Source organism: Danio rerio, chromosome 1 (assembly GCF_049306965.1).
Source record: "Danio rerio strain Tuebingen ecotype United States chromosome 1, GRCz12tu, whole genome shotgun sequence".
Lineage (NCBI taxonomy): Eukaryota > Metazoa > Chordata > Actinopteri > Cypriniformes > Danionidae > Danio > Danio rerio.
The window spans coordinates 10,526,883-10,544,087 of record NC_133176.1 but is presented as its reverse complement, the minus strand read 5'-3'; the positions used below and the strand labels follow the sequence as shown (position 1 = coordinate 10,544,087).

Sequence of the window (17,205 nt, the reverse complement as noted above, 5' to 3'; positions counted from 1 at the left end):
GTTGAGAACTGATTTAATAGTTCATCTCTAATCTTTATTAAAAATGAGCAATATACTTGTGTTGTTATTTAGACTTGGGATTTAAACTCAACCTTCAATTTACTAGTAAACACAAACATTTTACTGAAGTTCAAAAGAGCTAAGATTTACAAGACTGTTTTATTTTCCCAATTATGAACTTAAATAAGGCCATGTTTCCTGTTTTCAGGTGTAATAAATCCTCCTCCCTCCCTCTGTTTATGTGTATTTTAGTGTGTTAGTGGACGTCTGTGAACATACCTCTCACTGTGATGATGAGAAGCCAGGCAGGGACGCTCCAGGCATTTCCTTCATTTTTGTGTTAGTAATGGTTTGAATTCCTGTGCATTAGGTGAAGTTTTAAATTAAATAATGAAATTACATTCTCAAGTAAATGTTTGAGTTTTATTTAATGCTATAGGCCTACCTCCAGTGCTGCATCTCCAAGGGAAAAAGGGTTGTCTTTAAAGCACTTCTGCTGTCAGTTTTACCAATACAAATGTAGACTACTGTGGTAATATTCTGGCATTTCATTTTTTTTTGTTAGCCTACATTAAGTCCCCCAAAACTACTCTATCTGAGTTGTATATACAACCATTTTGAGTCAAGACTGACAATGATCTCTAAATGTCCTTCCCTGTTAATCTATTTTTCTAGATTGAATTGACAGCACAAGCTCGTCAGGAGCGCGCAAACAAATGCTGTCTCTGTTTTCTCTCACACAAACACACAACCTGGGTAATAAACATAATCTCGGAGTCTCCTCTGTCCCCTTAACTTTTAACCGCTTCCGTCCCATTCTCTCTTTAAAAAGATACCTAATCGTAATCATATGTTTGCACGTTGCTGTGTTTTCAACAGCCAGCAGGCGAGCTCGCGCGCGCGCTCACATAGACACACACGAGCGCGCACAGTTCTACGGTCAGTTTCAGTGACGGACTGAGGGATGAACTTGAGTCCTCGATGGTCTTTTTAAGGAGAGATACAAAAACTGCTACTAATCATCGTAATATACAGTGTTTGACTAGCTTAAATATCGTCTACGTTATACTGAATTAGGCTATAATGTATAACTGTTAACGTTTCTTTATGGAATCAACTGTGGCAACGGATTTCTTCCTGGAATGTTTTGGCTCCGAAAATGCGTCATTTTGTGTATCTTTTCCTATTTATTTTACCTCCAGGTAAGATGAGTAATTTCACTACTGGTTTATTTCATTAATATTTAAATGCTGAACACATTTTTAAACGTTTTGCCAGCTTATAGCTTACATTGTTACATGTTTCTTCAGAACATTGTTCAGAAATGTTTATTTAATATAGTTGTAAATGTTTAAATTGAGATTAATCTACATCATATTATTTTAAAATGTATAGCTATACTGAATCAGTCACCTCAGCATCGTGCCAAAGGTAACTTCCCACGGGATTACCTTGTTTTGAGACGTGCCATAGTATAGTATGGTGTCCTTAGAAGTAAGCCATGGAAATTTAATGGCACGTGAATTTCACTAGCAAGATATTTATACTTTAAAAAGTAATGTAATGTATATTGTAATGTAATGTATATTTATATAGTGCATTTATCGTGTATTGCCATACACCCAAAGCGCTTCACAATCATGAGGGGGTCTCTCTACACCTCCACCAGTGTGCAGCATCCACTTGGATGATGTGATGGCAGCCACAGGACAACGGCCCCAGTGCGCTCACCACACATCACCAGCTATTGGTGGAGTGGAGAGACAGTGATAGAGCCAATTCAGTAGATGGGGATGATTGGGAGGCCATGATGGGTAAGGGCAGATGGTGGGAATTTGACCAGGACACCTGGGTTACACCCCTACTCTTTGCGAAAAGTGCCATAAGATTTTTAATGACCACAAAGAGCCAGGACCTCGGTTTAACATTTTATCCGAAAGACGGCGCTCACTGACAGTACAGTGTTCCCTTCACTATACTGGGGCGTTAGGACTCATACAGAGCAGGTTGAGCGCCCTCTGCTGGCCTCACTAACACCACTTCCAACAGCAACCTAGTTTTCCCATTTGTGGTCACCCATCCCGGAGCGTACTTTACAAGTATAATTCTGGTACTAGATGTTAAACGATGCATTGTACTGAAAAATGATACATTGTTTTGATATTCCTGACTTAACTTTTAGGTGAAAACTGTAATGCATCTTAATTTATTAAAGGCAGATATGACAGTAATGATGTTTCTTTGCAGGTAACACTCTTTTGAACTCGAGCCAAGACTGTGGAGGTAAAATTCTTGGAGAGCATAGTGGCTCAATCCGGTACTCTTTACACCCGAGCAGACTTTTATTTGACAGAATTACTAACGACAGCAAAGAAAAGCAGTTGGATATTACGTGTACTTGGATTATCGATGCACATGAAAATCAGACTGTGTGGATAGATGCTATTTCTGTTGGGAAGGGAGCTCGTATTGGGATTACATTTGGGAATGGAGATACAGTGATCTACGAAAAGGATGAGCAGGAGATATTTTCTGGCACTGGGAGAACTGTTGTTGAGTGGAGCTTAAAAAGGACCGACAAAACATTTGCCACATTACATCTGAGTAAGTGTAAAAAAAGTCACTTGCATGCCTGTGTAATGTCAATATCATTGATTTAAAGATTTTTTAAAAATATTTCCCAAATAATGTTTAATAGAGCAAGGAAATTTTCACAGTATGTCTGATAATATTTTATCTTCTGGAGAAAGTCTTGTTTGTTTTATTTCAGCTAGAATAAAAGCAGTTTTAAATCTTTTAAAAACTATTTAAGGTCAAAATTATTAGCCTATTTAAGCTATAAATTTTTTCGATAGTCTACAGAGCAAAATATCATTATACAATAACTTGCCTAATTACCCCAACCTGCCTAGTTAACCTAATTAACCTAGTTAAGTGTTTAAATGTATTATTTACTGTCATCATGGCAAAGATAAAAAAAATCAGTTATTAGCATAGAGATGATTTATTAAAACTATTATGTGTAGGAATGTGTTGTAAAAATCTTCTCTCCGTTAAACAGAAATTCAGGAAAAAGATAAACAGGGGTAACAATTCTGACTTCAACTATACGTACATGCCAAGTATAATAGTGTTACCATGGTGTTTTGGACATGGACATGATGTACCTTAACATATAGAGTCAAGCCCTAAATTATTTATAAAAAATCTTAATAACATTGCTTTTATTCAACCAGCAAGATTTATGTTTACCTGTAATGACACAGGCTTCTCCCGAAATATAATAAGACGATGCACAAGAAGCAACCTTGTGGAAAAATGTATTTCTTGGGTTCTATTTACATTTGAGTAAAAGCTTTAAAATTTGCCAGGTGTATGAATAATTTCAGGCTTGACTGTATGTAAATATCAAAGTAGATGAAATTCTGTGACAGACAATTTCAAAGTAGTATTAGCATCAGACTAAACAGTCAGTACAAGGCACTTGAAAAATGTAAAAAAAAAATTTAAAAGTTTATTGGCATGGCTATTCCTTAAAACTGTGCCCACACGTTTCGGCAAACACTTCGGCAGAACCAGCAAGTGTTTGCCAAATCATGTAGGCGAAGTTTTAAGGAATAGCCATGCCAATAAAGGTTTTTCAATATTTTTTCCAAATTTTCAGAGTGCCTTGGGCTGTCTTTTGCTGCTTATTTTGATAAATCCCTTACCCAAAGAGCATTATTTAAGCTACCCTTAAGCACTATTTGTTTGAATTTAGGGTATTAGCATCACTATACCATAACACAACTGTACCATCTTGCAAAGTGGTAACTGGTTTGTAGAAAAACAATGGTAACAAACATGTTGTAGATAGATCAAAAAATAAAAACAGATGCATTAAATATTAAGAAGTTAGGCCATAGGATAAATGGTCGTGCCCAACTGAGCCTGGTTTCTTTTGAGGTTTTTTCCTTCACTTTCGTCAATTGGTGACGTTTGTTCCTGGCCACTGTCACCACTGGTTTTGCTTGGCTTTGGGATTTGTGGAGCTGCGCATTGATGGAATTGCCTTTTTTAGTGTTTGGAGTCTCAGCAGGGAAATGAACCCACACTGAACTGAACTAAAAAGAACTTAAACTCTGAAAACTGGACTGACACAGATTCAATTTACTATAATCTTCTATGTTAAGCTGCTTTGACACAATCTACATTGTAAAAGTGCTATATAAATAAAGATGACTTGAATTGAATGAGCATAGGATGTGTGAACAATAACCAATGATAGTGTGGTATGTTTATTTTCCTCCCCTTAGTGTTTAAATCTTGTGTCTTGAACTATCTCATAATTCCTGTTTCCATTCACGCTTGGTGTCTGTGTGTGTTTTTCTCAGGATGGAACACGTCAGAGGAGAATCAGACTTCTGCTTTGATTCCTTACACTCACTCTGAAGCTGACCCGGTTTCTCCCTCTCCGAGTTCCTCAAACGGTGTAACCTACACCCCTGACATTCCAGTGAACAGCAATGAAACCCCCAAAACACACAGTGTAGGTGGAAAGGGTATACGGCAGGGCGGAGGTGTGTCTGACCTGGCCGATAAGCACAGACCCCTCTATCCACAGGAAACCACCAACAATGGACAGGAAACGGCTGGAGTCTGGATCTCTGACCTCGCGTTCACTGGCACACATTCTTATTCTGATACACACACCCGCTCTGGCCTTGGCGCACACATGGACACGCTTGCAGTATTGTCCGACAAACCTCCTTTGGCTCAGTCGTCCACTAAAGACCAATCGCCATTGCTTTCTGCACAAACTACGCCCAGTTCGACAGCTCCCAATGCTGCAAAAACAAGCACTCTTTTAGACACAAATGATGTTGCGTTCACCGAATTGCACAGAGGAAGTTCACAACCCACACACACACATGCATTTACTCAAATCCAGTCCAAAACAGCTAAAAGAGGTGATCTAAGTTCAATTTTTCCTACTTCCAGCTATATGACGGTAAGTCCACCAAATATTGAGCCGTTCAACCAAACATCCACAGAGGCAGATTTCATTAGTGACAGTGCTACCAAGGATAAACCTACTACAAGGACAGGGTTTAATAGGGATGTGTTCACGATGTCCGAGAAGATTGTGACGAATCCATTTCATGGAAATTTTTGGAGCTCGAACACAATTACAGATGACAGCCAATCCATAGCTTCAGAATCAGACAGGACCGATCGCTCTCCGAGGTCAACAAATCCTAATAAAACAATCAATGAGGATTTATTTATGACTACTAGCACACTTGCCACAGTATCTAGATTTCCAAACCAAACCAATCCTTTAACTTTTCCTGACAGCGAAACAACTGAATACTCAGGGTACTCAGCATCTCCACCAACAAATGTTACCACAGACATTGAACCAACAACTTCAAGTAGCACACTTGCAACTTCTGAAGCATTAACCACCCAAAGTTTGCACACCGTCCAAAGTCACCATACAAGCGCTCAAGAAACTAGCTCTGCATCTGCGCCTGTCTTTGACCTGACATCTCACAACAATAACAAAATCAGTGCATTTACCACTTTCTCCTCTACAGACGTGACCCCGATTGAGAGCACAAGTACACCAGTGGTGGATGAAGGGTTTTCAACATCTGGAAGAGATTGCCTTGGTCTTGGATGCATGTCATATTTACCCACTACCATGCAAAGAGAAGAAGAAACCCCAATAACCAGCCCTCCATCGAGTTCTGCAAGTCCTCAGATTAGTCCTAACATGACTTTTGATGATCCCACTACAGTAGGAGTTGAGAATCGCACTAATGTGGAGCAATCAGACACATCTTCATCACAGGTCCAGAATACTAACACCAAATCAAGTATTCAAACTGAATTATACACATCTACACCTCAGTATTTACATCCATCTTCCAAAACCACGCAGAGCCATGTGGGATTTTCTGATGTAACGGATATCAATGAGATGACTAGTGGTCAAATGGAAAGTACAAGCCAATTAAGTACTAGTACGACAAGTTCAAAGACAACTCTTGGCTTATCTCGATTTAATACTGAATCATCAGAAAACACTAATGGTTTTACTTCATCTTATCACTTCACAACTCCCTCCGTCTTTCAGGTCAGTACAACTGATCATACCATTCAAACCAGTACCACTGATAGCATAACCACTCCACACTGGGAAACTAGTCAGCCTTCAGTGGTTCACACATCTTCAGTAACCATCCCACAGGTGAATCCGCACACCACGACCACAGAAACGACTTCAGCCCGGGTTCATAAGCAGTCTCAGCCTGGAACTTTTAGACCTCTCCAGCATACTACCACAAGCTCTTTTGTTATTCACACAAAAGCACGCAAAATACCTACGCAAACAGTTAGCCATTCTACTGCATCCAGCTTTGACAAGAAGTGGCCACATGGACGCCATTATTTCATAGTGGATGACCAGCCAGTGATCTTCAAGGGTGAGAAACAGCTCTTGTCTTTTTGAGGCTGCTCTGCAATTTTGCACATTTCTAAATGAAAGTTTTCCTTTTTTTCTTCTTTTTTTTTCAGAAAAAACATTTCAAGTGCTCCTACAAATCGTCCTAGAAGGAGATTATGTGCCTAGTGTGAGACTTCTGGAGGTGAAACTATTTAAATTACATATATTACTGTTCAAAAGTTTGACCCAATTGGTGTTAGGATTAGGCTAGGATTTAGTTTTTTATTTTACCCTTACAGAAAAAAAAAACACAAGTGTCATTTGAGGGTCATAATGTGTATCACATGTAAAACATATAAAACGTATCAATTTCATATGAAAGTAACACAATCGAGTCAAAAAGATTTTAACATGATCGACTGATTTCTTTTCCAAAGGGAGGAGTATGTGCGCCTATAGACGTTCTGGTCTAAAAAAGGAGGCGTGTTAAGGCGCGTTGCTATTTTGAGGAACTAAAATAGACTGTTCAATAGACCAGTAGAGAGGAGGTCTAAAGTCCAGCGCAGAGCACGTTAGTTGGCGCCTTGCTTAAACATTGCTTAATACACACAGGATGTACAGCAACACGCAGATATCTGAAAAAGAATTAAAGGATTAAAATATTACAAAAATTATTATTTTCTAGCCTACATAAATATAAAAACCACTGCCTCCATGCCTTCTTCATCTCGGGGGGCTTTTTAGTTATTTCATGACAATTTGCTTTTGTATAATGTCATTATTAGTAATAGTATTATTTATTATATGCAGATTCATATTTGTTTTATTAAAAACAATCTTAGATTTGCTCACATATCAGGTTTTAGACCATATGGGGCAGAGCATGTGTACTTGGATATAACGCAAGCTTTTTGACCACACTTCATTATTATTGTTCATTTATTCGTTTGCTGGAAATTACAACTGAATTTAGAAATAGATTTGAAACAAATCTTTGCGCTTAATAAAGTAAATTAATTATATATAGGCTAATGGATGTCTGTGCGTACAACACGTTTCCCTATTCACGAGAGTGAAAGTGAAAGTAAAGAATGAGAAGGCTCATCTCTTATTCTCGCGGTGTAAATGCTCTATTTAACTGCTCTCGCTAGTGAAGCGTTCAGGTTTTCCATTATTCAAAGTCTGCCGTGTAAATAGCAAATGCGCTATGGAGCAACGCAACTGACTTTTAAAGGGAATGGGAGATGAGCCACTGATTGGTTTATTCTTAAAGCACACCTTTGACTCATTAAGAGAATAAGCTCAACCCTTTTAGCAGATTTTTCCATCCTTAAAATAGCAAAAGTGAATTCTGACGCGTCCTTAATGCTTTTGCACCCTGCGCTTTGGACTTTGCACCTGGATCGTCAAAATAGAGTCCTCAGACTGCATTTATTTGATCAGAAATACAGCAAAATTGTAAAATTATGAATATTATTACAGTTTACTATTATTACAACTTACTAATTGTGATCTATTTTATAAAGTAATTTAATATCATTTATACCTGTGATAGCAAAGCTGTCATGACACCAGTCATTACTTCTCCAGGCATCTCTGATAGAAAGTTCAGATAATAATAATACAAAATATAAAATTTTTCTTTTTCTTTAGTGTCAGTTTAAGGCATCTTTGCTGAATGCTGATTTCATTAAAATGACCTGTAGTGTATGGTTATAGCATAGATTCTTAAACTTGGTCCTGGAGGGCCAGTATCCTGCTGATTGTAGGTCCAACAAACCTGCCTCAACATACCTACAGGGATGTTTCTAGAAAGCCTAGCTTAGCTAGCCTAGCTATCCCAGGTGTGTCTGATTGGGGTTGGAACTAAACTTTGCAGGACACCAGTCCTCCAGGACCGAGTTTGAGAACCCCTGGTGTATACCCATGATGACAGCAGATGATTGATGTCATAAGACAGGTATGTCAAACTCAATTCTTGTAGGGCCGCAGCCCTGCACACTCACGCAGTCAAGTGATGCGATTTCACAGGTCAGAGTTTACCAAGCTTGAACTTTGCACCTTAGCAACCTGCGAAACTTGACGCATTTGCGTACGTAGGAATGGAAGTCTATGGGGAGACAAGTCCAGTGTGACCGCAGCTTTACCTGTAGGTTTTAAACAAGCCTGAAGGACTCAATTAGTTTGATCAGGTGTGTTTAATTAGGGTTGGAACAGTTTAAAATCCCTGTCATAAGAAAAAAACATCCACTCCTGCAGGTGGAGACATTTCTGCAGAAAGTTGCTGGGTTTCAGAATCAACATGTAACCTGGCACAGGTAAAGAGCTTTTCTAGCCTATTCTCAATTCACAGTGTTTTAGCATAAAAAAATAATCGAGAGAACCAGATTTTTGATTGATTTTCTGATGGTATCTTCATCAGTGGTCCAGTTCTGCAGACAGTGGTTCAGTTCCAAACAGTGCAAGCGCTCTCCTGGCTGGGAAGGGTGGAGTCTTTGTTACGGGAGGCTGGGTTAAACCCACTGCCAAAGAAAGGATTATTTGTGGGTGGAGTTCGAGTGAAGAATATTACAGAAGGAGGTGAGTGTCAATCATATCTGTTTTATATATCTATTCCATACAGTTTTGAGAAAAAAACAAATAAAACTTTGGGTGTATCTATATTTGTAAAATACACATCTATACATATTTTTTGGCAATATTATATTTATTGTTTTATCTAGATCTGTTCAGTTTTCTGCAAATAAATGCTTCCTTTACATGCCTTGTATCCAGAGAATCAATAATAACTTTGAAACAGTCTCTTTTTTTCCTAGAACTGAATATGGAGCATATAAAATATTGTTAACTTAAAGGTGCTGTATGTAAATTTTTGACTCTTCTAAAGGATAAAATTATGTGTTTGCAGATATTTAAGAAACATGCTAAGTGAACATATTAGTTTATCTGAAAAACAATGCTGAAGTCAGATATTCTGCTTTGAAAATGTGTTTTCCGTGTCGGAACGCTGTCTTTGTTTTGGTTCTTTTAACCCGCCCAATGCCAGTTTAGCCAAGCTTATTTCAGCACCTGGGTTGCCTTGGTGGAAAACCACATATTTCATTCATTCATTCAGAAAGATTCTGAAAGCAAGCGTCCAAAATGCGACCTCCGGTGGATAGACAGTAGCAGACTCAAAGTAAGACAGACTTAGTTCAACATAAGGTTATTAATTGGCAAATGATATAAATATTATGAAAGTAACCATTAGGTGAGCAGGTTAACCTCGTAACCTCGTGTCCTAACAACATGCTTCGTGATGAGATATGCAGTGATAAGCAGTAAGGCTGTTTGCACCAGACGAAACACAACAGAAATTTAAATACAGCCATTCAGAAGCACAGAATATGCCCTCACTCACAAAATGGTAAGCCTTATAATCTAATTAATACATATTAAACCTCTTTACCATTATTAAATGTACTTGCTTAATCACTGATATATGTTTAGTTCTAAAGTTTATATTCAAAGGGTTTATTTTATTTTCAAGATCTGAGGTTAACTCATTTTATTGTGGAAAATATCGGGTGCCTTTGCTTTTATTTGGAACACGATTTATATAAGCCTTTAGGCTCGATTGTCAGACTCGCTCCTGTCCTCAATCTGGCAACCTGCGCTTGCGTTTGTTTCAAGTGGTGGTGCTGCAGAGCCATTTGGGCAGAGCTGAGCTCCAGCGAGGGGGAGCATGAGCTCTTGCTCCTCTTTTCTTGCACTTCTTCTACGAGTGATGTCACTGGGGGTAGGGTTAGGTGTGGGGTTGGTTTACGCATTAAAACAGCTTATAGGAGGATGAGCGAGAGCTCATGCTCCCCCTCGCTGGAGCTCAGCTCTGCTCAAATGGCTCTGCAGCGAGCACCGTCTCGTTTGTTTTGATCCAGGAGTGCTATACCTTGTTCTACCACTGGGTGTGAAACTTACAAACTGCACCTTTAACTTTTTGCATGGGCTCCTAAAGTTTGTGAAATATAGTTTTACTCACACCTTATGTAAGTTTTGGAACAAACTCAAGGTTTCCCTGAGAACCTAAGTATTGTGAGAAAACACAAAAGCATTAAAACATTTTGTATTTCATTTCATTTTCTCACTATCACCGTACAACTATCAATGAGACAGCCCACCCAAATATGAGAAATTTGAAATCATTTACTCTCCCTTCACTTTTTCCAAACACAAAGTAAGATAGACTAAAGAATGCTGAAAAAAGGCATTGACTTCCACAGTATTTCTGTTCCTAAAAACGAATGTCGATGGCTGCATTTTTCAGATTTTGATCTTATTTTGTGTTCAATAGAAGAAAAAAATCATGATAGTTTACAACTACTTATGTATGTGTGTGAGTAAATTTTAATGTTTGCATAAACCATCCCTTTAGGTACCAACTTCTTTCTCTCTCTTTCAGGTTTGCAGACAGATGCTTGTGAATGGTTGCTTGAATGTCCGTCTGGGTTCCAGTGTGTCTCCTCCAAGGGAAATGCCACCTGTACATCTGTGTGCCACTCTGAATACTGTAAACATCAGGGCATCTGTGTTCACCGCCTCGGGCAGCAGCCTATCTGCCAGTAAGTTATATAGCATAACAGATTTTTGACTTGCGGCATAAAGCCTGGTCTATGTTAATCAGGAACTGCCCAGTCAAACAAGAAGAAACCATCTGACCAATATGCACAGCTTGTAAACAGCACTGATTAAAGTCCTGCTGAAATAACCAGGCTGTCTCTTTCTGAAGGTGTCCCGTCGGGGAGGATTACTGGTTCATGGGCCAGCGATGTGACCTCCGCATGACCCGGCCGCGTCTGGTTGGCGTGTGTTTTGGGGTACTAGTTGCTGTCGCAGCAGTCATGGCTCTTCTGTCATATCTCGCTGTGCGCCGGTTTAAAAGCATGCTAATGCAAGCCAAAGTGGAGCAAACACGCAGCAGGTATGACATGTGCAATCATTTCAATGGAACATTTTACAACTCTCCTAGACTTTAACAGTTGAGTTTTACCATCTTTGAATCCATTCAGCCAATCACCAGGGGCCTCATGTATCAACGTTGCGTACGCACAAAAACTTTGCGTACGCCAGGTTTCACGCTCAGAATCGCTCACGTTTGGATTTACTAACAATGAACTAAACGTGGGAATGTGCGCAGCTTCACGGCAGCTTTTTGGCAGGCGTACGCACATTTTTTGTGCGTGTCTGTTTTATTTCCATTGGCGACTCCTAGAGGCAGTTGTGTTAAATTCCTCTCTACAAAGTGTCTGAGCCTTGCAATGGCAGCTGTATGAGATGGGTTCATCTAGCAGGTATATAAGGTTTCCATACCATACAGTTGACCAGCTAAACATTAAAGCACAATTTGCAGCGGTCGCCTGTTTTCCCAATGTAATCTGAGCTATCTACTGCACGCACATTGCTATAAAGACACTATCTGAAGATGAATTTGCATTTGTGAATCAGAAACATTTCCATTCAATAAATGTGCAAATAAAATATGATGCACAAACTTATTGATGATTCCTACTTGTCTTTCTCGTGATAAATAGTTGGCAAAATCTGATATGTAGCGGGGAAAAAAAAGAAGAAAGAGTTCATCAGACGCTGGATTCGAGCCGAGTTCATGCTCGAACGTGTCAAAACATGACCACATGCGTCTTACGAGCGCGCCACTGAGACTGTTAAGAGTGCTGCAACATTTTACAGATATAAACCAGACTATTTATTTTTTTTAATGCACTCAGTGCGATGTTCAAACCCAACTGTGTTGACCGCATCAGCTAAACTCTCCCACTCTATTTTTTTTCTTTTGTTGTTAATTCCGGAGAACAAACTTGCAAATAACACCGCTTTTCTCCGGTCTGCCTCCGAAAGGAGCACCTCCAATTCACATTCTGTTCAAAGTTTCTCTTTTTGCTTGCTTTTGCCATTGCTTTTTCGTTGGGTTTTGCCATTAGCATAGTCATTAGCATATTCATACGGGGGAGGAGGCAGGGAGGGGTTTTGCGCTCGTGCATGTTGCGCTCAGTTTCACGTTCATTCGGATGTACAAAAGAATATGCGTGAGATTCGGCGTACGCAGTGTTTCATACATCTGAATTTTTTTCTGCGTACGCACATTTACAGCTTTGTGCGTACGCAATGTTTTAGTAAGATTTCCACGCAAGTCTTCGTACATGAGGCCCCAGGTCTGGTGGGAGCTTTAGCTTAGCATAAAACATTGAATCAGATTAGACCATTAGCATCTGGTTAAAAAAATGTTTAAAGCTTGACTATTGTGTACTTAGACTGGTGGAAAAAGAAAAGTTGCTATATTCTAGGTCAGTAAGCTCAGGCATAATGATACGCAGTTCTTAAAAATAGTTCCCAGCTAAGTAACTAGATTACAGTGCTGCATATCATTTCGCCTGCTGCAGCCATGGTATGGTGGCAAAGTGTCTTGAACTTTTCATTTTCCATAGGTCTTAGTACACAATGTAACTACAGAAGAGTGAATCTTTAAATAGGACAATTATTAAAACTTTTATTTGAATTTTTGCAGCAAGTTGCTAATGGTCTAATCCAGGCATGTCCAAACTCGGTACTGGAGGGCACGTGTCCTGCAAAGTTTAGGTCCAACCCCAATCAGACACACCTGGCCTAGCTAATCAACCTCTTACTAGGCTTTCTAGAAACATCTTTGAAGGTGTGTTGAGGAAAGTTGGAGCTCAAATCTGCAGGACACCAGCCCTCCAAGACTGAGTTTGGACACCCCTGGTCTAATCCAATTAATGATTTATGCTAAGCTAAGCTAAAAGTGCTCCTGGAAGTTTCTGTGATGGACTGAACAGATTAAAAAAAAGGCCAACCCTTTATATCTAGTGAAGTTGTAAAATTAGCTTATTTTTTAAAAAAGTGGAGTGTTCCTTTAAACACACGCACACACACAAATCTGTCTGTTTTTGTTATTGGAAACAGTTTGCAGGAAACCATCACACTATGGGTTTGTGATGGCACCACTAAAAGGGAGGGAATGGGTTGTGTGATCACACACAGACACACTACTGTAAATTAATTTTACTAACAATCCATTGTGTTCTGTGTGTGTGTGTTCTGTGTGTGTGTGTGTGTGTGTGTGTGTGTGTGTGTGTGTGTGTGGACACAGTTATCGCAGATTTAATCACTTTGATGAGCTTTCGGCTCGTTTTTGGGGAAGGTCCTGGCCTGGCTCTGAGGACTCTCTGGATAACCCTGGCTTCACCCGCTCAGATGAACTGCTTCACCTGAGGGCTCTCGACCGCACCTGCTGTTACCATGACGACACTCTATCAGTGGTGTCCACATACCATGGTAGCGGAGCACACCTCAACACTGTATATCCTCATGGGTACAGTATGATTTATGGGATATTATCAAATGAACAATGGTGCTTGCCCTTTATTTTACACTATCTGTTCATTCATTCATTCATTTCTTTTCTTGTTGGCTTAGTCCCATTATTAATCCGATGTCGCCACAGCGGAATGAACCGCCAACTTATCCAGCAAGTTTTTACGCATTGGATGTTTTTCCAGCCACAACCCATCTCTGGGAAACATCCACACACTCATTCACACACACACTCATACACTACGGACAATTTAGCTTACCCAATTCACCTGTACCGCATGTCTTTAGACTGTGGGGGAAACCGGAGCACCCGGATGAAACCCACGCAAACGCAGGGAGAACATGCAAACTCCACACAGAAACGCCAACTGAGCCGAGGAGCCAACCAGCGACCTTCTTGCTGTGAGGCGACTGCACTACCTACTGCGCCACTGCTTTGCCTACACTATGTGTACTTAAATAAAAAAGAACTGGATTATATGAAGTAGCTGCATGGATTAAGGTTAGGATGAGGAGTAGGTTTAAGATCAATGACCAGTTACTGCCCAGTTTATGTAATGAGTTTAAGTGCATGGTCAGGCAAATCAGAACTATACATTTCTACCAACTGGTGGTTTGCCATGTTATTTGGAATTGGCACTATAGTAAACTACTGTTTCAGAAGTTTGGCGTCTTTAATTTTTTCAAATGTTTTTGTAAGACATTTATAATGCTGAAGAGGACTTTTAGGCCCAATCCCAATTTAATCCTAATCCTATCCCAATTTGCCTTTTCCCTTACCCCTACCCTCATTTTGCGCTTTCTCGTGAAGGGTTTGGGGTGTCCAAATTCTTTTTAACTTGAAGGCGTATGGCTAAGGGAAAGGGCTAAATAGCCCTTAAACTGAGATTTTTCAGGACCACACTCGAATCCAAGGAGTACAAAACTTTCCTAGAATACACCATCTACAACGGCAGCATGGCTGCACACGGAAATCCGGAGATGCAAAGATGTGTGTTTTTTGTCATTATTACGTTTTTTTCCCCACAACCAAGCATTTTTTTCATACACTCACAACCGCGTTCATGTTTTTAAAAAAACATTAAAATAAAAACTGCTAAATTTTGCTATCTATAATTCATTCCCACATAGCAAAATATCTCTGGCTCAGCTCTGGCCCACACAATCAGGTTTTGCTTGGCCCACACGCCGCAGTGAATTACAGCAAATGACTGGACCAAGTCTGGCGTCCAGACAAGGGCCAAACATGGACCATATCTGGGCCAAGTTTTAGCCAAGTTACCAACCCAAAACTGAGACTTAACTGGGCCACATATGTTGCTGTGTCACAACAATGAAACTGATAAACCCATAAGGCATTGCGCTTTAGGTGTGCTATGGGCATGCGTTTTCTCAAAGTGACCTGATCGATAGAATTCTTTTTCTCCATTTGAAAATAATAATGCATTTTAAATGTGGGTCAAGATAGGTCAAACTTACATGGCCCGCATATCATTTATTAACATCTGGGCCAAATAACACATTTGACATCAGGCCAAAGATGGTGCCACCTACGTCAAACCAGGGCCATTTTTGGCCCACATGCTGTATGTCAGTGCCAGATGAATGCCTGCTGTGCCAGATTTAAAGCCAAACCTGGTTAATAATAACTCCTGTATATTAGTCCCACAATATACTCTTACATCTGACACTCGAATACCCTGTCAGAAAAGTCTAGTGGCTGGAAATGGGCTTTTTACAGTGTCTGCTATAATGTTAATGTTGTTTTCGTGTGTTTACAATAGATGGATATATGGTGTAAATGCACAGTAGTTTCAATCTTATTGCCACATTTTTATTGTTATAATAACATGATATACACTTCAGTGATTTCCTGAAGATAAAAAATGAATGCAACTAGATTAACTACAGCAGTCATGATCGTCGATCTCATATGTAGTGAGAGATAGTGATGATATGTGATGACGTGTGCAGGTGTTATAGTGGTGTCCCATTTCTTAGGGGTAAATTTTGAAGCCCTTCCCCTTCACACTCAAGGGCAATTTCAAGCGCCAAGGGGAGGGGGTAGGGGTGCAAAAATGAAATTGGGATTGGGCCTTATTTAATAATAAAGAAATAGTAAAACAGGTTTATTGTAAAGTACAATTTAAAACTTCAAAATATTAAAAATGTAGTTATTCCTGCTATGGGAAAGCTGATTTTTTAGCCTTATTTCTCTAGTCTTAACTGTGACAAGTTGCTGATTTCTGCCATTTTGTATCATTATGTTTGAAAACAGATTTGGTTTTTAATATTTCTATTGAATAATGATTTTGAAAGAACAGCAGTTATTTTAAATATTTTTTTTCTAACATATTTTGTAAGATTCTTTCTGATTGTTGTTTCTTTCACTTTTTGATTTAATGCATCATCCCAAGGATTCATTTCTAAACATAAACCCAAACATTAAAACAGAACTGTATTAAGCAGATTTTCTTTTACATGTGTTTGGTTTCCAGTTCTCAGTATGGCTGGGATCTCAGCAACTGCAGCCTGGCAGATGGTGTGGTGGATTCTGGGAAGGCTAGTGACCTATCAGTGTGTAGCTGGCCGATTGAGCCGATTCAGTGGACACCATTCCCTTTACTGCAGCAGCTGTCCAGAAATACCACCACAGTAAGAACAATACACACAAAAAGTTCATCAATATATTGTTGTAAATCAATGAAATATAACCGTTCTTCACATCCAGGTCAAAGCATCTCGTCCTCGCTCTTACTGTGAAGGCATGGAGCTGGTGGACTTGGAGAAGAGCTGGACTGCATAACGGGCACTCCAAGTGTGAGAATATTACATCTTCTTAAGAAACATGATTGTTGTGCCCAACCATAATAAAATGTCAATTTACTGAAATAAAAGGCTTTTGAGATTTGCTTTCAGCATGAACTGCAAAATGTTCAAGAGTTTGGGGTCCGTAGCGATTCATTTGTAATTAATGAAAGCTTTATTTGGGAAGGATACATGAAATTGTCAAAGATGGCAGCTGAAACATGTACACTGACTGGCCACTTTATTAGGTACACCTGTCCAACTTGTTAACGCAAATTTCTAATCAGCCAATCACATGGCAGCAACTCAATGCCTTTAGGCATGTAGACATAGTCAAGACGATCTGCTGCAGTTTAAATCGAGCATCAGAATGGGGAAGAAAGGTGATTTAAGTGACTTTAAATGTGGCATGGTTGTTGGTGCCGGTCTGAGTATTTCAGAAACTGCTGATCTACTGGGATTTTCACGCACAACCATCTCTAGGGTTTATATAAAATAGTCAGAAAAAGAGAAAATCTCTACTGAGCAGCAGTTCTGTGGTCACAAATGCCTTGTTAATGCCAGAGGTCAGAGGAGAATGG

General features: G+C 39.5%; 2 protein-coding genes across 3 annotated transcripts in view; one reads left to right on the top strand and one right to left on the bottom strand.

Moving 5' to 3' along the window:
* Positions 1-942: 942 nt before the first annotated feature.
* si:ch211-14k19.8 lies at positions 943-16,708 on the top strand. 2 transcript variants are annotated; one of them, XM_068220996.2, is made up of 11 exons: positions 943-1,202; positions 2,248-2,604; positions 4,374-6,470; positions 6,562-6,632; positions 8,690-8,748; positions 8,853-9,010; positions 10,869-11,028; positions 11,196-11,387; positions 13,593-13,777; positions 16,315-16,471; positions 16,548-16,708. In XM_068220996.2, exons 1-11 carry the CDS (start codon positions 1,160-1,162, stop codon positions 16,657-16,659), a joined length of 3,591 nt encoding a protein of 1,196 aa, XP_068077097.2. In that variant the 5' UTR covers positions 943-1,159; the 3' UTR covers positions 16,660-16,708. The 2 variants fall into 2 exon arrangements, with proteins under 2 accessions (XP_068077097.2, XP_021326786.1); XM_021471111.2 differs by having other exon boundaries at positions 13,593-13,814.
* The window catches only part of cacng3a (calcium channel, voltage-dependent, gamma subunit 3a), a 22,505-nt gene continuing 18,636 nt past the window's right edge, over positions 13,337-17,205 (bottom strand). The window contains exon 5 of the transcript XR_012405436.1: positions 13,337-13,353. The gene's annotated coding sequence lies outside the window, so the exon portion shown is untranslated. The remainder of the gene's footprint in view (positions 13,354-17,205) is intronic.